The sequence below is a fragment of the Gallus gallus genome, chromosome 19 (assembly GCF_016699485.2).
Source record: "Gallus gallus isolate bGalGal1 chromosome 19, bGalGal1.mat.broiler.GRCg7b, whole genome shotgun sequence".
Lineage (NCBI taxonomy): Eukaryota > Metazoa > Chordata > Aves > Galliformes > Phasianidae > Gallus > Gallus gallus.
This window is the reverse complement of record NC_052550.1, coordinates 1,407,932-1,431,889: the sequence shown is the minus strand read 5'-3', so window position 1 is coordinate 1,431,889 and position 23,958 is coordinate 1,407,932. Positions and strand designations below refer to the sequence as shown.

The window sequence follows — 23,958 nt, the reverse complement described above, 5'->3', positions numbered from 1 at the left end:
ATTTTTCAAATATGTGCAATTTCCTTTCCCATTATGTTAGGGCTGGGGAGAGACGTGGTGTAGCGATCCAGATCAAAGCAATGGAGCGGTAATGGAGATGGCAGGGGCTTAACGGATGGGGCTGTCCTTCAGGCAGAGCATCCCTGTGAGCACGGGGCTGGTAGAGCTGTGACTTATTGCTCCCCAAAATGCCTTGACCCCCACATGTGGAGGAAACATCTCACAAGGAAAGCCTTGGTGGAGCAGCACAAAATGCTCAAGAACCACAGCATTTCTTGCCTGGCTCTACGAATGGGCTCTGACTTACAGAGGCAGCTGGGGAGGCTCCAAGGAGGCTCAGCCTTGATGGAGTGCTGCCAATTAGAGCTCAGGATGTGAAGTGTAACGAGCCCGAGTGAGCGTGGCTGTTTGATGGGATGAAGGGATGAAAGTGGAGCAAGGGATTGGGCTGCTCCGCCTGCTCCGTGGAAAATAATTAGCACCTGAAATGAAAAGGAAACTGAATTTGAAAATGTTGACCAGCATCTTGCCATGGAAGGCTCAGGTAAACAGAAATAAAGATGTAAAAGAGACACTAAGTGACATTTCCACAAGTCCCAGGATTCGCACCCATGTAAGAAATGGGATTTGGGGCAGACAGCAAACTTTGCCCAAAATTCTGTTTCTACAAGTGGATGTTTCTGAGCATCTGGCTCTGAAGTGTCGTTTTGACAACTGCTCCAAGTGGCTCAGAGCCACTTAATAAAGCCCAGAGCTGTGCTTGGAGTTTGTAAACAGAGCCCAGGAATAGGCAGCAGAGATCAAACATGATCAAAAAGGAAAATGGAGCGATGGCAGAAAGGAGCCAAGTCCTGCCCAGGGGACACAGGTACTGCATCTGTCACAGACACAGATGTGCCATGGGGCAATGGTGCTGCAGTGGCACAGCTGCCCAGCAAGTGGTGGGGTCACCATCCCTGGAGGTGTTCCAGAGCCGTGGGGATGTGGCACTGAGGGACGTGGTTATGGGCATGGTGGGGTGGGGTGGGTTGGGCTTGGGGATCTTGGTGATTTTCCAGCCTTAATGATTCTATTAGTCTATCAAACCAGAGCCATGCAGTGACAACAGTGAATGCAGGTGAGGTTTAGTGAACCCTAAGAGGAGGGATGGCTGGAATGGCTGCTGTGTTGCCATGACCCACAATATGGGCACTGGGTGTGATCCAAACTCAACTCCCTACTGCAAGGACCCATCTGTAATTTCTCTATCAGCCAGCCAGCCTGACAGGAGCGGCTGCATCTGGTAGTGCTGCCTAATTCCCAGCAAGGAGGGACAGATAAACCCCTCAGTGCCTTCCCTTTTTTCTCCCCATCATTATTCTTGCTGTCAGGGAAGCTTATTCTGATCCACTTGATCTCCTCTCTCGGCCATCCGGCCCAGGGCATGGGCAGCTCAGAAGTGCAGGCTCTGCATTTCACTCCCATTTGCATTTCTGTTCATCCAGGCACCTTCTCCTACAAACGACCTCCTAGCCCTGCCAGCTAACAAACACACAGGGCACCCATGGGGTCTTTGCCCAGTGAGGTCCATCAGTGAGGGTCCCGCATCACTCATCTCTTCCAACACCACCTGCAGCCTGCACAGCCCCCAAGGAGTGCTTGCTGAGATCTCAATGGGATGCTCCCAGGTGTAGCAGCCACGTTTCCGAACATCCCCTCTGGGATGTGGTACCCTGCTGTGATACTGGGCTCCTCAGCAGCCCCCATGGCTCAGAATGAGAAGCTGCACAGCAGAAGGAGAAGCCCAGAGGGCAACAACAAGCAGAGAAGCGGTGTCAGATGTGACTCAGCTCGTGGTCTTCGGGGCTTTGGCTGGATCTTGCTTGGAACCAGCTCAGCGCATGTCTCCACTTCATCCTGTTCCCTGCCAAAGATTTATTTTCTCACACCGAAACACAAAATGAGACAGAAGAGGGGACTGAGGCCACACATGTGCTGCTTGGAGGTAGGAGCTGAAGGATGCCTTATTCCATCCTTATTCAGAACCATTCATCTCAAACAATGGGGCCATGTTGCCTCCTCCTTTCCATCCCTGGAAGGCAGATCCTCCAGGGGGAATGAGAAACAGTCCTTCTCCCGACATGCCCACAGCCTGACCCCAACCAGAACACCGTGGCACCTGAAGGCTTTGTCTTCTGCAGGTGTTGCCCTGTTGGGTCTCACTGAAACCCACGACAAACACTGACCTCCACCTGAGCGCTCCCAGCCTGTTGTTAGAGCCCTCTGCAAAGCAGCACCGTCCAGCCTTCAGGTGGGGATATATAATATCCTGAGCACACACACAGTGCTCACTGCAGGAGGGGATGGTGTGGCTGCAGTCCTGAGCCGCTGCTCTGGGGATGGTGCTGGTGATTCAGCCACCGTTGGTGGTGGGAAGCCAGACGAGGCCTGAAATCCCCATGGCTCAGTTTGCTGCTCGCAAGAACAGGATGGGTAGTAATTGATTTTCTCCAGTTCTTCTCTATTCTTCTATTATTATTAAAATTGTAAATTGCCGTGGCCAGCGATGGCTCAGGCAACAAGACAGCCTCTGGGCTTTTCCTTAATGCAAATAAATACTTCCATTATAGCTACGATAACCAAAAGCTCAATAATACTGACAACACCAGCAACAGCACCCTTAAGTGAGTCGATGCAACCATTTGGGATCTCCGAACAGTCATCCCCTATACCTAATCCTTTAGGATTTGATGTACTGCTATAAAAACATCAGCTGCGTGAAAGCAGGCTGATCGTGGCCAATAACCACTGTGATGCACTGAACTGCCTGGGTTGGCACACACTTAGGTAGACCTGGCAATTCTCCTTCAAGAGGTAAAGGGAAAAGATGTCCAAAATACCCCATTTGGTCCCATGTAACTCCAATGAATGATGCAAAGAAGGCAACCAGATGCACGCAGGTAGCACCAAAATGGTTTATATTATTACTGCTACAATTATTGCTGGAGCTGAAAAGATCCTCAGGCACAGTAAGGTCATTATAGAATAAAATATGAAAGTACACTGCAGAGGTAGGCAAAATAATTGGAAGCTGTAAGTGAAAATACATAATGCACAAACACTGTAATCCAATAATGACTCTCAGTGTTGCAAAACTGGAAGGCCTCCATAGAGAGAAAACCAACGGTGTGTGCCCTTTTAGGAAACCCTGTGCAATAGCATTGAAACCCAGAGCAGAAAGCTGGGATGGTGCTGGGGGAAGGCGAGAGAGGGGTCCTCAGCTTCACCCCAGCATAGGTTGTGTTTGGGTGGGGCTTAGAATCACCAAATCATTAAGGTTCGAAAAGACCTCTAAGATCACCAAGCCCAACCCTAGCCTATCCCACCATGCCCATAACCACGTCCCTCAGTGCCACATCTCCATGGCTCTGGAACACCTCCAGGGATGGTGACCCCACCGCTCCCTGGGCAGCTGTGCCTATGCCTGACCCAGTATTCCATTGCTCTCTTCTAGAGCCACCTGAAGGAGCAGCCTACCCTGTGCCATTAAAGCCAGTCCCTGTGGCCCCAGCAGGTGCCACAAGCCAGATGTGGGCTTTGCAGTGGAGAAAACATCACCATGACTGAACTGGATCCAGCTCTGCCTTCCAGCTGGGCGGCGTGCTCAACACCGGATCCTGGCATGTTGGGAAAGGAGAAACGTTTGCAGGAGAGATGTGAGACCGATGGCCTGGGTCTTGGTGTGCCCACGTCCAAAAGAGTTTGCAGCGGTTATGGTACAATGAGTCTATGGAGCAAAGGGCTAAAAAGGAACAGTAATGGAGTATTGGGCAAAATCCAGCTGGAGAAAGGCACAGCCATCGCAGGGAAAGGTCTCTCCTGCCATTCCCATTGATCTCTTCACTAACAGCAGCCTCAGGTGCAGGGAGAAGAGAACCTCCTGGCATTGGAAGGATCATGCAGAGCGATTTCTTCTCCTGTGGGACTTGTTTCCCTCCTGCATGTCAGGGTTATCCCAGCCAGCTTTACAGGCACCACGACGCATGAGAGGTGCGTGCTGACACCGGGGACCGCTCCCCACAGGCACTAATGATGGAGCTGTCATCCTCTGCCTCCACCATTACCAGTGCCATCGGTGGGGGATAACGAGTTCCCCTGCAGAGAGCACCTGTGAGGAGGTGGGAGCCTATTTATGGCTGTTTTGTTCTTCCCAGCTCCTTTATACCCCTCTATGCAGGGCTGGAAGGGCTCAGTCCTGAGTTAAGCTGTATTTTTCACAACAGCTCTCACCTACCTGCTACTTCCAGACCATGCACCAGCAAGGCTTGCTGAGAAATATCAGACCATATCACTCTTGATAGTGCTGGTGGAATTTCAGAGGATGGTTCTGTATGAGGTTACCAGCAAAGCTCTTCTAAGCCCACTGCTGTGATGTTGAGGGACAGACAGCCAACGTGAAGCTGCCAGCAAAGCTCCACCACGTAGGCTGGGCTGATGGCAAGGCCAAGGATCCCACAAAGACAGATTCTTGGTCTTGGGACCTCTGGATATATCCTTGGTTGAGTTACGGCAGCAGCCTGTCCATCAAAATACAGATTTTGGAGAATGATGTGCACAGTATGAGTTTCCCATCAGTTATTTGTGGAAAAGCTGGATTTCAGCTTTTGGATTTCACAGGGCTCTGCTGTGAAGGGCTATGGGCGTTTTCCCCTTGCGTCCTATGGCAAAGATAGAGGATGTTCACGGGCAGGATTCCTGGAAAGCTCTGCTCCCACCTAAATAAGCCTCAGTACTGCAAGTGGTGTTGGGAAGCTGACAGCCAGGTGCTCAATATGCAGTTTGTGCACCGTGTGCTTTTGAAAATCTGACCTTTTAGGTTTAACACACACACACACACAAAACCCTTTTGTTTTACACAAAGAAACGAAGCAGAGGACAAAAGGATACCAGTTTGGAAATGGCTCCGTTCCAAATACAGGCAGAGAAAAATGTGGACTTTCCAAACCTGCAGGTATTTACCAAACTGCAGTGGGGTAAGCTCGACTCCTTCCTCCAGAATCACACATTACAAACAAATCGCCCCTCTTCTCACCATTCTCTTTCCGTGGCCGTATTTTGGTTGTTGCAGCAGTTGATTTTTTTTTCCCTGTGGCATCACCCAAAGTGCTGTTCTGAAGGGAACACACAGCTGCTGAACCTCACTGCAAAGCTCTGGGACCGCTGCAGAGCCCACATCACAGAGCTTTGTCACCAAGGATCTGCTCCCTAAAACACACATCCAGCACTGGAACTCACCCAGATTGCCAAGTCCACAACAGCAAATCCTCCTCTACCACAGCACAGTGCATGCAACCTCCTTGTTACAGAGTAAGGGTACGGATGCTCTATGGCGCAGCCCCTTCTTAGAGAACAGGCTGCTGAGGGACTGCTGAATAAATGAATGCAGTCTCTCAACTCCACTTAACTCATATTGATATCTGCAGCCAGGAGCAGTCGGGTGGTGCAGGAGGGGTTGGGATGCACAGACTGGGATGTGGGCACCGTGGATGTGAGATGTGGTGCTGCAGAGCGGGGGGGTCCCAGCTCAGGGCAGTGCTCTGATGGCAAACGTCGTATCCACCCAACATCCAACCCCAACTCCAGCCACCCCTCCAAGTGCTCTGCGCCCTGTGGGAGGGCAGCTGCTGCTCTGCCTCTCCTCCCCTCGGCCACCATCTGCTCCTCTGGCTGCAGGATCCCAGCTGGCTGCAGCCCAGGCTCCCACCTCTCCTCCCTCCAGCATGGCTTTCCTTGGAGCCAGATGCCCGTTGCTCCAGAGCTATTGCAGGGACCTGTGCACAGCCGGCCCAGCCCTCTTTTTGTCTCATTTCTGGCTCCCCCAGGCTCTGCCCTGCAGTCTGCTTCCCCTGGCACCCACCCATCTCCATGTGCATGATCTGTAAAGAGAGGTGAGATGGGGAGCCCTTCCAAACCCCTTCTTCTGCACTAAATCCTGCATACATATACACACTTATATCAACTACTGACGAGACTGAACCTTTTCAATTTAGCAATTCTGGAGGCCTTCAGGGCTCACACGTTCCCCTTTGCTTTCCCTCTCCCGGGGAGCATTACAGCCATGGAAGAGCCAAGGGAAGAAGATAATTTGGATATTAGGAAAAACTCTGAAAAAGAGCGGTGCTGCAGTGGCACAGCTGCACAGGGGGAGGTGGGGTCACCGTCCATGGAGGTGCTCAGAGCTGTGGGGATGTGGCACTGAGGGACGTGGTTATGGGCACGGTGGGGTGGGCTGGGGTTGGGCTTGGGGATATTAGGGGTCTTTTCCAACCTTAATGATTCTATGAGTCAATGATTCTATGAGCAGCCTCAACAACTCCTCCTCCACCAAACCTTGTGAAATACCTGCAGGGCTTTATGATCAATCAGATAGAGGGGGCGCTTCCGCCAACACTTGTGTGGGCAATGGAAGGGCACAGGGCAATGATGTTACACACTGGTGTGCCCACCACAGCAGGTGCCCATGTTCCTGCCTTCCTATTTCTATCACATTTCTCAGTTCTTTGCCAGTTCTCAGCTGGGGATCAGCTCATGTCTGGGCTCAGCTCTGGGGTGGTTCCCTCCCTCTCCTCTCTCTCTCTTTGCCCTCTGCTCCCATTCAGATCTGCAGTGAAGGTTTGCCAGGAATCCCAAGTCCCCCTTTGGTGGCATCTGCCATGCTTGCTGCAGTACAGCTGACAGCTCAGCACTCCAAAACACTCCCTCCAGCTCCCCAGAGGAGCTTTCTTCTGAACAAAAATGACAGCTTTGGGAGACGTGAACAGAAAGACAAATGCAAGCAAGGAAGTAAAAGTTTGGGAAGAGCTTTCCAGTCCATCCGTGAAACCTTGCAGATCCATTATCAGCTACAGCAGAAAGTCCCAGCTCCCAGTTCTGGCATCGTTTAAAAGGGTAAGAGTTTTGGAGGGACCCGGTCAGTGGGCATGGCGGGTTGATGGCTGGGCTTGGTGATCTTAATGGCCTTTTCCAACCTCAACCATCCTGTGATTGTGTGATTTTAGGCTCACCTCTGTGTCCAGGCATGGGGTGTGGAGCCCAGCCGGACCCAGTGCTGGTGATCAATCAGTCCACGGATCCCTTGCTCAGCATTTGTAAGCGCAGTTCACTTCTGAGAGGATTTCAGATTAAGCTCTTTAAGCAACAAAGCAAGATTTCTCCTCTAAACCTCTGTTTAATCACATAATCCCGAGGGAAGACCTCTCCTCCCCTTGGGGAGAAAGAGAAGTAGGTTTGCTGAGTGAGACTTAATTTCTTTATCCTTATATAATTGGATCGTATTTGCTGATTACATACAGAAATAACTGGGGACAATTTGATTTTTTGATAGTGATTCAAAGATCTCTAAGAAAAACAGATATGCCTCCAACACCCCCAAAATAACCCACAAAGATAATGGGGAGAAATAGAGTGTTTGGTGACATCCTGTTGTAGTGGGAACCAGGGGAACTCCATACCAGAGAGGAGGAAGGGAAGGGAAAGGAAGGGAAGGGAAGGGAAGGGAAGGGAAGGGAAGGGAAGGGAAGGGAAGGGAAGGGAAGGGAAGGGAAGGGAAGGGAAGGGAAGGGAAGGGAAGGGAAGGGAAGGGAAGGGAAGGGAAGGGAAGGGAAGGGAAGGGAAGGGAAGGGAAGGGAAGGGAAGGGAAGGGAAGGGAAGGGAAGGGAAGGGAAGGGAAGGGAAGGGAAGGGAAGGGAAGGGAAGGGAAGGGAAGTAAACAAACGAAGGCCTTGGATGAAAAGGCCATGCCATGTTTTGGGTTAGAAAGGACCTTCCAGAGGTCTCCAGCTCAACCTTCTTCTCGCACTCGCTCAGCCATGGGCTCAGAGCTTTGTCCCAGTGAATCCTAAAGTCCCCCAAGGATGGAGACAGAAGCCACCCTCTTTCTGTAGAGTTAAATACTTAAAATATTAAGTCTCATTTTCTCTCTCAAACTCTTCCTTTTCTACGAGTCTTTCCAAGTTTGCACAGCACTACTTATATTTAATGTGATTTCGGCACATCCATAAGAAGAAAACAGCTTATGCCAGTTTGAAGTCTGTTCCGTATGTTGAGCAGTTCATTGCTGCAGGTGCTCCTGCAAAGCCAATCCTTCATCCACTGGTCAGAATTTAGGATCAAAGGCTACAAAACTGTTAAGAGAGCAAGGAAATTGTTCACAGCGCTGGTAGCTGCTCCTAATGGGACTCAGAGACTACGAATGGTAGTACCTGCCATCAGGGTGATGGAGCGCTGGCACAGGGATGTTGAGGTTGTAGGGGTCTCCTCTCCTTGGAGAGCTCCAGAAGCCACTGAAGTCCCTGCCCACCTCAACCAGTTTGACTGGGATACAGGGACAAGAGGTGAGCCGTGCCCATTGCCCAGTACCTTTACCACCAAGGCCATGCTGCCCATCGCGTCACCTCCCAGCACTCCCAGGACCCCAATCTACCCGCACCTTTATCTCCCACAGAGATACAATTTCCAAGGCCAGAGTGATTTATGGAGCTCATCTGCTGGGGGTGAACCAAGGTTTGGGGCCAGGTTTGGGCTTCCACTCTTTTTAACGGGTCAGCAGTCATGGCACAAGGCGATGGCTTGGCTCATGCCCAACCCAACGTCCTCGGCTCTTCCAGCAACACACTGCTGCACTGGGAGAGCTGCACAGGTCCTTTTAAAGCAGACATCAAACGGGGGCTTTGAAGAGATCAGAGCTTTGCAAGGATTCTTCAAAAGGCTCTGAATGTTCCCCGTGTTCCCATTTTATCTTGTGAGGAGGAAAGAGAAAACGGGGAGGAGGAGTAACAAAACTGAGAAACACTTGCTGCGTTGGTGAGCACGGCAGCTTGGGGATGGCAATGGACTCAGCCCATTGGGGGGGCAAAGCAAACACCTCCCATCCCCTCCATAACAAAACTGGGTGCCTGGGGGCAGCTGCCAACGCTGCCATCCGACCACTGATGTGTCCTCACTCTAAAGAGCCAGCTATAAAATCCATATGTGAAACAGCTTTAAATAAACCCATCCAAGACCACTCCATAAAGACACAGCTGGCTGTGCAGAGATCATTTGTTTTTTAGTGAAGCTTCACAGGATTACAATTATGAGCAATGATCATTTTGGTGCACTCAGTTATTGCAGTAATAGTCGGGAAATAAATACCTGGGCCAGGCAGGCCAGACAGGAGTAAGGAAAGGAACACTCACCTACAAATTATTGTCTAAAACTCGAGCTTTTAATATAAATATTGGCAATTTTGCCCTTTTTTTTCTTTTTTCTTTTCCCTTGAAGTACTGCCAGCACTGACGTGTTGCCAGACCCAGAACTGGGCCCAGGTCAGAGCAGAGCCCACACCCCCATAAGGGGTCAGGGCAGCGTGGAGCCTCTCAGCCATGGTGACAGCCAACATATCCCTCAGCATCTCCCAACCATGGGAACTGATTGCTCCCAGCCAGGACAAAGCTCCCAGAGGCACCGTCCACAAGCAGTGATCCTTCAGGATCCCATCTCCCATGCGTGTACTCTGGAATTTAAAAGCAGTCCCTTCCCTTGGGCAGCCCCCGTGGTTTCTAGAACCTTATGGATCCTTCCATGCACCTATTACATAAACCAGATCCATCTCCAGGAGAGTCACCAGCTGTGGGTTTCCTCCTCCAGAGCCCTTTGCATGCCACGTTGCAGCTCATGCCACGTTTCAGTGGAGCTCAAGTCTCCCATGTCCTGCACTGTGGGACCTCCAAATGAGCAGGACTAGAGTGTACCTAAAGAGTTGGAAGGACACGTTTGGTGCTGTGGGCATTCTGCCATCAAGGCCATTCAATGGCATGCGGTGAGGACTGCAGGGGACACAGCTGGGAGCCCCACGTGGCTGCAGTGCCACCCCCATAGGCAGGGCACAGAGCTGGGGGGCTTCAGGAAGCCCTATATGTGCCCTACAAGTGCTGGTGCTGTTAAGAAGATGGAAGTGACATCCTTTGGTGGGGAGACGGTGCTCCCTGTGCTGGATATTAACATCAGTTTTCACAGCCTTGCCTTCCCACGGCTGTCCCTCCAAGGTATTTAGAACCTTTTGTAGCTTATTTGTTTAAAGAACCCCGGAATGCTTTGTTCTGAGCAGACTTTAGGAGTTGAAATGAGCTATCTCAGCACTACCTCAAGCACAGCTCAGAGCACTTTTCTTCTGAAGCTGTAAGCCTGCTACCAAAGAGCAATGTTTTGTTAACAATGTGCTAATGCCCCAATCCAGCTACTTTTGCTTCCAAATCATTCCAGATTTCTGTAATCTGAGGATGATGTACTGTGATACTCTGCAGGGAAGGAAAAGGAGCACATGAGAAATGGCACCATTGTGCTGAAACATGCCAAGCACCATCAGTCCCACAGGTGTGGGGTCCCATGGGGTGGATGGAGCAGGAGGGCTTCCAGTAAGACCACGAGATAACCCTTCGCTAAGAGTAGGTCCTGCATGACCAATATATGGCCTTCTATGATGGCGTAACTGTGTTGGTGAACAAGGGAAGAGCCTCTGATATCACCTATCCAGACTTCAGTAAGGCCTTTGACATGGTCTGCCACAACACCCTTCCCTCCAAATTGGAAAGATATGGATTTTGATGGGTGGACCATTCGACGGACAAGGAACTGGCTGTGAGATCGTACCCAGAGAGTGGTGGTCAATGGCTCAGAGTCTGGATGGAGATCAGCAACAAGAGGTGTCCCTCAGCAGCCAGTGCTGGGACCAGTGCTCTGTAATATCTCCATCAGTGACACTGACAATGGGACTGAGTGCCCCAGTGACGCTGTGGTGCCGATGCCAGCAGCCCCTGTGAACCCCCCCAGGGGTCCCCATCCCACAGCCCTGGTGGCTCTTTGGGTTTTGGGGAACATCAGTGGAAGCAGCAGCAGCACAGGGAAGCCTGGGGGTGACAGAGCAGCAGCGCAGGGCACTCAACAGCAGCTTCATGTTTCCCTGGGTGCTCCCTCAAGGAAGGCAGCATTGAGCTGCTAATTATTCATGGCTTTGATGCTTTCTCTCTGATTCCCAAATAACACGTATTTAGCGCTAAGATGATTTAAACAGTGGATCTCATCCGAGCCCCCAGCGCAGGAGGAATGCAGCCAGCAAACCCCAACTGCCGCCGTGAGGAGTACAGCACTGAGCATCCCCAGAACTCCTGGACATAGGGAAAGTGGGGGGAGTGCTGGCAGGGGGGGAGTGGTGGGCACTATTCATACACATGCCCAGGATGCTGCCCTTGTCTGATGCATTTCATGTAATTGTAGAATCATTAGGGTTGGAAAAGACATCCAAGATGATCCAGTCCCACTCCAATCCACCCCCACCATGCCCACTGACCACGTTCCTCAGTGCCATGTCCCCATGGTTCTTCAACACCTCCAGGGACGGTGACCCCACCACCTCCATGGGCAGCTGTGCCATTGCATCGCTGCTCTCATCACAAGAACGGACACCAAAACATTCCCCAGTTAAAAACAATCACATGAGCATCTAATGTCTGAAGAAGAACTCTTCCACTCTCTCTGAGTGGTGGTGCACAGACTTCTCTCAAAGACCCAAACTTCTCTCTCCCACCCCACAGCACCCCCAGTTTTCCTCTCCCAGTGCTGGCGCTGCTGAGGAACCTTTGCCACCTTCCTGCAGCCCTTCTCCAGCATCTCCCAGGATGGGAGAGCATCACCTTTGGGAGAACCCAACCCAGCATTGCCTTTGGGAGGACCCACGAGCAAAGCCCATGCATCGCTCATGACGTGGGGTCACTGTGCCGATGGCACCTTGTTGTCCTCAGTCTGTCCAAATAGCGATGGAGAAAATTTGTTCCTGGCTCCACTTGCAATTGATGGAATAAAAAGATGCCCTTCCTTCAATTAATTCAGACATCTTTTTCCTCGCCCCTCGAGGCATGATAGCAGCTCCAACATCATAAATGATTTAGGACGGGAGCCAGATAAAGAGAAAGCTGATGGATGACAATTCTCTGTTTGGGGGATGTTTTCCAGCTGGAGATTTTTGGAAACAAATAGACTTATCCCCTTCAAGAAGCAGCACACAGCCATGGTGTGACTCACACTGTGAGTCAGGGAGGGAGGGCAGGAGCTGCAGTGCCCCAACCCCAACCTTCAGCCCTCAGACCCACTCTGGGCCTTAAGTGGTTCAGTTCCATTTTGCCCAGTTGGCCCTTAGGATCGACCTCCGAGGCTCCAGGACCCTGCTGTCCAGAAGCACACTGTGCCCTGGATTTGGGTAAATCTCCCCAAACCAAAGCAGAGTCAGCGCTTGGGGGGGCTCCTGGGGCAGCCAAGGAAGGAATTCTGCCATGCAATGCCTCTGTGATGCCAGACCTGCAGACAGACAGAGCCCGACAGTGCCTACATCCTGCAGCAGCCCCAGCAGCCATTTGTATTAAGTCGTGCAACCGAAAGCTGCTCGTGTGAGAGGATTGCTCTGGGATATGTGCATTGAAAGATTGACTTTAAGCACCAGGCAACGCATGGGTAATTGCACATGTGAATTCTGCCCTAACTGCTCTCAGTATTGCTTCCAGTTGTTAGACATGGCCCAAAAAGGGGCACAGAGGGACAGCTGTGGGGCTGCTCAGGACAGACCTACACTGATAGCAGGAGGGTGAGGATGGGGAGAGCAGAGGGAGGATGGGGGGAATGGATGTTGGAGCACAGAGATGCAGGGAGGGTTGGGGAGAAGGCTGCTCCATGGCAGCAAAGCCAGTGCTCAGGTATCTGCATCCCACCCCTCCTGTTCTCACTCAGACTGCATTAGTTCTACAAAATAAGCCTTGAACACAGCAGTTTGTAACCTGAATGTTGCACAGCACTGGGGATTTCTGAGAGTTCACGCTCTTCGCGCAGCATCCCTGCCATCAAAAGTAGCACTCAAGAGCACAGGGCTCAGAAAAATACAGATGTTCTGTTAACAACTTCAAATCTTTCAGCCCAGAGCTCCTGGGCTTTCCAGTGCTGCCAGCATTCCCCCCAAAGGCCAGATGTGAGCCAAATGGTGACAGAAGTGGCCAAGAACAGAGCCGCAGCTGAGCGGAGGGTGAGACAGCCCCTGGTGGGAATGCAACAGACCTCTCCCCAGCAAGGCATAAGAAAGCATCCCTTCATCACTGGTTTGGTAAGGAATCCGAGCACGACGTTTGTCTCTGCTCAGCGCTTCTGCCTGTCCAAGCAGCCTCCCAGCAGCTAAGCCCTGGCTCACAGACACGTGGGTGCTCTCCTCCTTTCCACCATGGGAAAGGCAGATGTTCGGCAATGCTGTACTTTTGCTCTTACGATCCCATTAACATCCCCTCTTAGAGCATCTCGTGCAGTAATGACACATGCAGGTGGCCTAGGAGAAATCACTCTTTTATTTTCATTTCTATTTTAGAATCACTTTTTAACAGCTGAACAAATGAGGTTCTTCTACAAACAGATGCCATCTCGGGAACGTTCCCACCAAAAACACACGAGCTCCACAAATCATTGCCTGAAGGTGCTTATGGACCTGGTCAGTGTGGTCAGAGCGATGCTGGCACCTCTGGGGCTTGGTTTGAGCCCCCACTACTTCCCATCAGTGGGAGCGCTGGGGCTGCAGCCTGCACGGACTGAATGGCACACGAGGGTGGTGATTTTCCCAACAGCAAACCACCCCCTCCCTCTATTTACATACAACTTTCCAGCTAGACCACAACATCCAACAGAGCGCGAGGCACGAGCCTCTGACAGCAGCCCCTGGGGATGGGGCAGTGGACCACAGGGCTGAATGTTACCCCTCTGTAATAAGAACTGGTTTCTAGACACAGAGGAACTCAACTGGGGTCAGTTTGCACTTACATCGGGTTGACGCCCTCCATCCAAACCAACGGTGATGCTGTGTCCTGGTTTTGGCTGTGATAGATGTAATTTTCTTCTTAGCAGCTGGTATGGTGCCGTGTTTTGCCATTTTTGGATACTCTGCCATCATTACTTTCCCTTCCTTTTCTGTCCTATTAAGTTGCCTTTATTTCACCCTCAAAGTTTTACCTTTTCCCAGTCCTCCCATGCTGCTGACTGGTGCAGGGGGAGAGAGGGCACCCTTCCACTGAGCCCCACGTGGCCCCCTGCAGATGACTCCACTCCAACCAGCTGGAATATACATGCTGCCAAAACCATACTGCTGCAAAGTATTTGCACGGGTATCAGAAGTTGCACACATGGATAGGGCTGCTGCCACTCACACCATTCCAAAGACTCAGCTTTTTGGGGAACAGATGGGGCCCTTCAGCGATTGGTGTTAGTGCCCAAAACAGATAAAATGTGCTGTTGTTGGCACAATGTTACCTCCAGCAAGGCTGCTGATCTCAGCGTGCCTGCAGCCCCACCTGCACAGACACTGCCAGAGGGGTCAAATCCCATTCACACTTACACTCATGGATGCAGAGCACTGAGCTGCTGGGCTGGGCTCACCCAGCTGCAGGGATCACACACACCACCCCCTTCTGCTCTGCCAGTCAACACACTCACCATTCGTCAGAGATAAAGAGCATTATAAATATTTCTAAGCAAGAAACTCTAAAAAACAAGAGGGCAGGGCTCAACAGAAGCTCTACCCTCCTTCTCAATATCAGACTTCAGAAAGTCTACGTGAACAGGTTTGGAAACGGAGACCAATGCTCAGCCTGGAGACGGGCAATGCCCACCCGGCCATCAGCACCCAGAGATGTCTCTCACTTTGCCTCTCCGCTGGTATCTCACGTCCAAGGGATCGAAGCCACGTTGGTTGGACCCGAAGAGCGCCCAGTGTGGAGTCCTGGCTGTGTAGTCTGTGGCTGTGAAGGTCTGTGTGCCCCCGCTGTCCACGTGTGCCCTCACCAGCTCCTGGAAGCGCTCGTAGTCGATCCACGTGCACCAGTGTCCATTGATCTTGAACTGGGGAAAGAGCATATAGAGTCAGGTCAGGGGACGCTGGGTGCAGATTAAACTGGGTACTCAGCTGCAGTCTTTTCCTAGCCACATTAAGGTCCATGTGAAGCCATCCAGAAGCTCCAGAAGATAACTGCTTTAAGAGGAAAAAGAAAAGCCTTCGGGCAGACAAGTAACAGGAGCTCACTGCTTCTGAGCTACACTTCACCCATGAGGTCTCACAAAGCACACACAGCACACGACAGCCGCTTTCCCTACAGCTTTGGTCATTTAGCACAGCTCCCACCAGCAGGTAACTTCAGGAAGGTTTGACTGGTTGGTGCTTCGCCTCAGCCTTCCACGTGTCCTTCCATCCTTTCAGGCTCTGAGCACTGCTGGAGCTGTGGGTGTTCGTGTGCATCACAGGGAGATGGACCAGGTGGCCTTTGAGGTCCCCTCCAGCTCAGTCTGCGACTCCAAGCACCGTCTCCTACCAAATTCTCAAGTCCACTTTGCAAACTCCCACAGGAGCAACAACGGAGCCACGTGCTTTTAGGGAAAGGATTTGGATAATTCTTGAAAGGGGCAGGAGGGCTGCACTTGGGAATGGGGAAAGATAGAGTTTTAATGACATGAATCCTCTTCCCATGCAAAGATGCTAAGAATTGCTTATTTTGACAAGTTGGAGCTGCATTTGTCTCCCAGACCCGCTCTGCTAATTTAGCAACAGCCCTGACTGAATCCTCAATTAGGATTTATCCGAGCTAAGAGCTTATTATGCACTTCATCCAAAAAATAAAGAAATAAAATAAAATAAAGAGGGAAAACATACCGACTCCCTGCTTTTTTTTTGAAACCCGATGGCTATGCATTTAAATGGCACTTGACTTTCTGCCCAAGAGCTAAAAGCTTTTTTGGTTGGAAAAACTGCTGATAGCTGCAAAATCGCGGCTCCAGCCTTGCCAATGTTCGTCTGTTGTGTGCAATTGCAGCGAGTTCTCGCAGGAGGAGTCCTTGCACAGGGCAGGGATGAGGGGCTGCAGAGAAGCAGGGAGCAAAAAGCCTCCAGCACCCAGGACCAGAGGCTCTCATTGCAAGGCAGAGCTGCTTGGCACACGCAGTTGTTCAGCTCACTGCCATGATGACAAACTCAAGGCCAGCTAAGAGAAACCTTTCACATGAAGGACAGAAACGCAGCTCAGACCTGAGGTTGGCTGAGGAGGTCATTCTGGAGAGGCTGCTTCCTCAAAGACCCCTGAAATGCTGTCATCTCAGGAGGGGAGGGGACCCTGCAGCACCCTTCACCTGCAGACAAAGCCGCAGCGGGTGCCTATGCCATGCAGAGGGGCTGATATGAGGCTCTGCTGTGCAGCCCATGGTGCCCCAGCTGCAGAATGTGGGTGCTCAGCCCCATCCCCAAAGAGCAGAGGTGCTGCATCCCTCCCAGCAGCACTGTCCCCAGCAGAACACCGCCTCTGGGGAAAGCGCTGCCTTGTAGGGGGTGGAAACCCAACGTGTGCTCCTAGGAGACAACGAGATGCTTCCTCCTCTCCAAAGCAAACTGTTCTCTATCTGTTGTGCCACGGCTGTATTCCACTGCACTATCAGTTCCTACGACTGTCGACAAGGCGAGCAGCAGAACAGGATAAAGCTGCACACCTCCCACACCGAAACTGCTTCCGTGGGGCAACTTGGCCAAATCCACCAGGAGAACACGGGGAAGCACAGCACCACATGCAGCACCAAACCCTGCCCCCAAACATCCCTACACCTCACCCCTGGGAGTAAAGCCATGCGTGTGCCCTCCGGAGGACAAAACCCCTCCCTGGATGGAGCTGGACCTTTCCATTGCTCTCTATGGCCACAGCAGCTCCCAGCATCCAAGCCAACCCCCCAGGCTTGTGCTAACCCTTCCCATGCTGATTCTTTGCTGGGTCACCCATAGCAGACGTTAGGCTGTTTGCTTTGGGTCCTGGCACAGCAGCTGCTCCCCCCGCTCACCCAGCGAAGGCTGCCTGGGGTTTGTTACAAAAGCAGATCAAATGATATTAAATATATTTTACTGCTGCGATACCACAGCGGTAAAACACAAAGAAATGGGGGCCATCCCTCACACGTGTCACGGAAACCATTGACTTCTACGAAGGAATGAAAACCAGACCAAGACGGGGCGGGGTGGAACAGCCTCAATGGCCCACGAGATTTACAGATGGGGTTTTAACAATTTTATGATTATTCCGCGGGTAACGAAAGATTTAAGGCACAAAACAGCTTCCCAACAGCCATCCTCCAGGCAGCGGTGTGAGCTCAGAGTAACGCAGCGGGGCGTTTTATTGAATTCTTCACTCCGTGGTTAAGTCTTTTAAGGTGATAAACACATCGGGAAAAGACAAACGGTTGGAACCCTCCCGTGGTGTGTGTTGGTTTTTGTTTTTTTTTTCCTTTAAGTTAGCATCATAAAATGAGCAGTAAAGCTTCCTCAAGAGGTGCTGAGGCTGTGCTGTCAGCAAAGGGACACCCAGCATCTCCTTATGGCTTTCAGATGATGCTGGGGCCGGTGCCTGGAGCCCTCATCCCCACGTCCCCAAGGTCCCACTGTGGGTTCCTCCATCCAGGATCACATTAGGGCTTAGGTTGGGAGGGACCTTGAAGAGGATCCAACCCCCACTGGGGGCAGGGCTGCCAATGAGCAGCAGGACTGCCCAGCATCCCATGCAGCCGAGCCCTCATGCCATGCTGGTGCCCAGCAATACAAAACCTGACTTCTGTAGGTCCTATGGCACGTGAAAAATGAGAGAAGGAGACAACGAAGGGGGAACTGTTTCCCCTCATTGCGGCCTTATAGTCAGCAGAAAGCAGACAGTCAGAGATTGGGGTCAGACAGTTGTGCCCACCCTGAGCATCACCTCTGTGCTCCCCAGCCAAGTGCTGAGAGCTGTGCAGCTGTGCCACAGCACGGCACAGAGCTGCAGTGCTATGGGTACATTCACAGTGGTGGATATGAACGGGACATTCCCTTAAATCAGCTTCTGCAGAACGCTGGGGCTGTTTGTTTAGTCTGTGTGGAGAGGAGCTCTCGCCACATAAACCCATCAACAGTCATGACAAAGAGCCATGCAACATATTTCTTACCAACCTACTTGCATAAACAATTTGGGGGGCTAAAGATGTATGGGGCACTTTATTACATTGGCCCAGACGTGTAATGGCAAAGAAGTAAACAAGGGGGTTGACACAGTGATGGAATAGAGAGAAGGGGTGGAAATGGTGGCACAAAATGCCAACACCAAGGGATGGAAATCATCCAGAGCCCACGGAGCTTGTCCTAATGAGGACAGTGCTGCATTCCCCTCAGAGGAAAACAGGCTGAACGGCAGCTCCTCTGCACCACCACTCTGCTCATTCCTTACTGAGATAGGTGTGTCTCCAGGCCAGGATGGCACAGCACAGGCAGCATCAGTGGGGAGCGGGGCTGGTCCTGCCCTGGCTCTTTGGCTGCTTGCAGCTGCATGGGCAAACACACAGACCTTGTGGTGCAACAGATGGTTCCTTCCCTGGGCGCAGGAGCTGCATTTAACAGCTCAACACGGCAGTTTTATGCGCAGCTTAAAGACTGCACAAAGACCCATCAGTGGCGAGCAGGGAAAACAGGGCACGGCTGCAGCGATACAGGAGGATGTGTAGATCCCTTAACAGCTTTTCTACTTCCAATTCCCAGCATTTAAAGAAACCGGCTGTGGGCAATACTTCAACCAATGCTTGTTTTGCTTTGCACGCAGCAAAAGAGCCTTTTGCAAGAGCAAATCTCAGCAGCACAGCAGCGAGGCCAGCAGCACGGGTGCTTCTGCCCTTAGTCTTCACTTCTACGTCCTATCCCAATCACATCCAACCTGGTGCTGGCTCTGCCCCGCAGTGTTTGGAAGGGATGAGGTCTTCTGCCCTACTGCAGCTTCCCCAGCAAACTGCTGCTCCATCCACAAAGGCTGTTGGGTTCCCTGCTTCTCACTGTTAAGGGAAGCAACGTGTTCAGAGCCTGCAGCACAACACTCCCTGTGCTGTCTGGGCTTTGAAAAGCACGGAGGGATTGAAAAAGCCAACACTACACCCCTCCATTTATATCCCTCGAGAAGAAAGGCAGACAGGTATCTCCAGTCTGTGTTCCAGCACCCCCCCTGCTGAGCCCCAAAAGATCCTTTTCCTAATAATGAAAAGGCATTCTTCTGGAGAGATGGAACGGGGTTTTGTGCTTCTGCCCTTAAGAAAGTGGGCTTTCTTTCTGTTCCTTTGGCTTTTAGTTCCTCCCTTCCATATTTATGCTCTTGAAAGTCCAACCTAGGGCCGTGTGTTCCCCAGCACCCACGCAGCCCTCTGCCAGCAGTGCGGGCTGCATCCCCTCTTCAAACCTCATCGATCCACAGTGCCATCCGACTCGGAATACGGGAATAATTCTGGCTAGGAGTGGCCACACTGAAGCCAACACCCATCACTATTTTCCTGGTGCGTTCTCACTGCCATCGGAGAGCAGGGCCACTCACCGAGCCCAGCTCTGCTGCATGCAGCACATCGGTCCTGAAGAGACAGCACAGAGAACCTGTCTGCAAACCAGACGTGGTGGGGCACGTGCACATCTGGATTTTCCATAAGCACTGAGGCCGTGGGCTGTCTAGACGGTGCAGCTGGGCTCCTGCATGCAGGAGGAATTTAAATATCAAAGGCACAGAGGCAGAGAGCAAGGCTGGGATGGGACCGCCCTACTGCTGCCTCCAGGACTCGGTATGTGAAGCCTCACCTTTACAGTTCCCTTGCTGAGGGGCACGGCCCCACTTCCAGCCCCACGTCACTCTGCAGGGCTGCTTTGCAACGTTTGAGAGCTCTGGGGTCTCAAAAGAGGAGAGGTGCGAGGTGACGCTCCATGGGATGTGCTGCTCAGGGAGGAGATCCCACTGCCCATGTGTAACACAGCTGCTCTCAGCTCAGGGTTTCCTAGTGCTGCTCTGTGCCTGGAACGGGGGCAGCTGGAAAATTCCCCCTAGGATCAAAATCCTGAGCTCTTTCATGTAAACCTGAAGACAGACGATCGTTTCAATAAACACAACAGCTCCTGCACCCTCATACAGGGCATTACTGACTGCACACACCGGCACCATGCAACCGCGATGAGTACTTTTGCCACTACAAAGCTCTCTGAAGTCAAACAAATAATTCATTATGCTATTACATGCAGCTTCTCGTCTAATTAAGGCTCACAATTATTTAGGGCTCCCTTTACTCAACGGCAAAAGTGACAGAACTGGAGTCATTCCAGGAAAAAAAAAAATGACGGAGAAATACTGAATTAAACCTAAACAGGGCCATGCAGCCTGCTAAATCCAAACATCCTCCTCTTTTTCATTACCAACCATAACCTCAGGAGCTGGGTGGGAGAAATTAAGCTAATTAAGTCACAAAATAGGAGGCTGTAACTGACCCATCCGTAGCACACAGCCCCATGCAGGAGATGGAGCGCCTTGCAGTGCTGCGGCCACGCTGGGACGTGGGATTGTGGCCCCAGACACTCGTGGGACCCCTCCTCTGCTTCCATTTATTACATCTAATCTTGTGTGAGCTGTTCTAGAGAACAGGCTCCTTATTGCAAGGGTTTTTTTTTTTTAATTTTTAATCTGTGCCCGCTGCTGAGCTGAACAACTCATCTGCCAATTACACCGGCGCTGCATCCAGACGGTTTTAATTCCTCTGGATGAAAAATGGATTACTTTAGCAGAGCTGTGATCTCCTTTTAATAACTAACAGATCAAGCACAGCACAGCCACCTTCCTCTTTGGAAAGGGTGCAACAAACCTCCAAAACCCACGAGATGTCACAGCGCAGTCAGGCTGTGCTGTGGATACTGAGATGTGTCCTGCAATGGGCAGCGACCCTGTCCTGTGTGCACTGCAAGCAGCGGGATGGGGGATGGATAATACCAAAGTAACCTTTGGGATAACAAGCTCATTTAGCAGGTCGGATGGGGCCCTGGGCAACCTGGCATAGTATTTGAAATGGAGGTTGGTGGCCCTGCCTGTGGCAGGGGGGTTGGAACTTGATGATCCTTGGGGTCCCTTCCAACTCAAGCCATTCTATGATTCCATGATTCTATGATTTCTGGGCTGCCAGGGTCACAGGGACAGCTCGCACTCTCCAAGTGATTCTCAAGGCAGGAAGGAAATAAGAAGTGGTGGTCTATTTTTCTCTAATGTAGCCCTTGTTAGGCGATCTGCAGCTGGTAGTTAAGTGCTTCCTCTTCCTCCCTAAATATAGATGAAATGCTCAGTGTGGAACAACATCAGCGCCTTTTACCCAGCCTCTCGAGCCTCCTGCAAGTGCAGCCGGGATGTCAAGTCCCTGCGTCCCACCAGAGCCCAAGGACAGTGCTGGAAAACAGGCAGGAGAAGGTTGAATTGGTGTCTGCTGGGGAGATCTCTTGGCTGATGGAGAGCGATGAGCACCACTGAGCAGACCGCCATCTCCTCCCATTCGTTTCCATCCAAAGCACCCCAGACACGAGCAGGTGCCAACCAACAACTCTCCCAAAGTCAAGGAGGTGTGGCTGTAATCAAGCTGTGTTATCCCCCTGACGTGTCCAGACATACCAGCGCTTCAATACCAGAGCTCCAAATTATTACTTATTAGCATTGTTTGAAAACCTCCAATCTCAGACGGAGCAGAACCCAGCGAAATAAATCACATTTTCAAATGATTTTTATTACCTTTCTCCTGCAGCTCCTTAACTCTTTAAAGACACCTTTGATTTTGCAATTACTCACCGCAGTTTGATCCTTCCCAGAGCACACGTTTTCTGCAAATAATACACGCTGACAAATTTTATTCTCCACTGGAGCCTGAAATTCTGAATTAAACGTAATAGAAATAAATTTATTTTTTATTAGTTGTTTTAGTACCGAGTATAGATTGTTTCCAAAAGACGCCCTCTCCTAATGGCTTTGGAAAGCAAAGCAGCTGTTGAATTCCTCCTGGGCTGGTATCAATCTGTGCTTGTTACTAACGGTGTTACTTGAATTATGCATCAATAACTGAGGTGGCAATCTGTTTCCTTTCTTTCCCTGGGCCTTGCACCTCAGAGAAGAATTATTTGCATTCAAGGATTTGCACAGGCACAGTTGCCAGTGGCAACAACCAAGAGACTGTAAGAAAAGCAGCCCGAAGGTGACTTGAAACAAAGGAAGTGCCAGGTGTCATGCTTTGCTCTGCTCCTTTACAGCTGTTCCCATAAAGCAGCAAACCAAGGAAACAAAGTTTTGCAACTGGACAGAAGTTTTCAGCGATGGGATTCTACTCGTTTTAACACACTGACTCAACATATTCCAGACCTTCTGCAAGCAGTGATTTTAACCAGTTCCTCCCTGTGTGTATTGGGGTACGGTCAGAACCGTCTCGTGTGTAAACTAAAACCACATCCCCAGTCAAGCAAGGGGAGACAGAGAGCACATGACTTCAGCAAATAGGAGCAAAGCACGTGCAAAGCAAAACCACTGCAATTAGCACACTGCCTGCTCCACCTAGATTGCACGTTACTCATTTCTTATCTTTCTATTAAGCTCAGAAAGCCAAGTTGTACTTGGGATTGTTCAGATCCTGCATCCTTGAAAATTACTTACTTTTTGGCATTCCACTTGCATTTCAGATTGTGCTGGCGTCCAGGAAGGAGCCCAGATTTAAAGCACATTTTACATACCCGGGCTGTGAGACATGGGTGGCCTGCAAAGCTCCCTGGGTCATGAGGGCTGCCATCAGACAGCAGCTCCACTAACCTCTTCTCCACCATCAGGATGGAGAAACATCTTTGCAGTCAAGCAGCTCCAGTTCAACAGAGGCGAGCAGACAGCATTAACATCCATCTATCAATCTGTATTTTTGTTAAAATTACCTCTCCAAAAGAAGACAAATAAGTTATTCCAGCTCTGGTTGAAGAGAGTAAGGAGATGTAGAGCTCTGGTAGGTGCTGGAAAGATCAAGAGGAGGAAGAACACAGCCCTAACCTCATCTGAAGCATCACTTCCCTACTGAGCTGTATACACCACTGCAGAACGTGATGAAGAAAAATAAGGAAATGAGACAAAATCAGCTGACCCAACATGGTTTCATTGAATCACAGTACTTGCTCTTGCCTTTCTCAAAATACAAGGCAGAGAGTGTGATGAAGCACAAGTGATACTGCAACGAGCTCTTCCTGGGCCTGTTATGTGTTTCCTCCTTGTACTGCTGTGGCCATGCTGTGACCTACCACCACCCCCCTGAAATCTTGCAGTGGTTTCATGAGCCCTCTGCAGTATCCACCGTGCATTTCCACACCTTCCCGAGAAAGACTCAGCTTAACGATGGGGAGGAAAAGCAGCCAGAAGAAGGCAAATGCACATCCCTCCGAGGTCTCACACCTGGCATGGGGGACTCACCTTTTTGTGGGCTATCAGGAGGCAGTTGGAGTGCTCGTGCTCGCAGGCGATGCCATAGTCTGGGAGGAGCTGGGCCAGCTCCTGGACAAAGTGCACGACCTCCTCGTGCCAGGGGACGTTGGCCATGGTGAGGCTGCTGGCCGAGCTGTCGCCGCAGTACGTCACCCCCTGGGGAGGAACAAGGGGACAGTCAGCAGCAGCTTAACGCTTCAAGCTTGGGCTTGTTTTGCCCTCCCTCATGGAAAACAATGTAGACTCGGGGATAGCCTCAAAGCTGGCTGTCCCTTGGTGTGCTGGGAGCAGTGTGCTCAGCCTTCCCTAGCAGTGATGCCCATGCAACAAGACCCAAGGAAGCACAAGCTGGGCTGTGTGCTCCTGCAGCTGACAGACGGCACGTGTGGAGCAAAGCCATCTGTCTCAACTCAACTCAACATTCCTTACTTAACTGTTTGGATCTGGAGATCTCAAAGTTCTTCCCAACTATTCATCTTTTTTGTAGACAAAATAGGATCCTCCAACCTTTGCGTAAGGAAGGCATTAGCAAATCATTGTGCCTCCACATGCCCATAGGCAGCAAAACCAGCACTGGTGGAGAGGC

The 23,958-nt window shown here is 51.1% G+C and overlaps 1 protein-coding gene across 3 annotated transcripts in view; it reads right to left on the bottom strand.

Moving 5' to 3' along the window:
* Positions 1–13,379: 13,379 nt before the first annotated feature.
* Positions 13,380–23,958, bottom strand: part of TYW1 (tRNA-yW synthesizing protein 1 homolog) — an 81,317-nt gene continuing 70,738 nt past the window's right edge. For all 3 annotated transcript variants that reach the window (XM_025142014.3, XM_046902437.1, XM_015295937.4), the window contains exons 15-16: positions 23,361–23,528; positions 13,380–14,937 (exon numbers count right to left, since the gene is read on the bottom strand). In XM_025142014.3, coding sequence (XP_024997782.3) covers positions 14,716–14,937; positions 23,361–23,528 — 390 coding nt within the window. In that variant the 3' untranslated portion in view covers positions 13,380–14,715. The remainder of the gene's footprint in view (positions 14,938–23,360; positions 23,529–23,958) is intronic.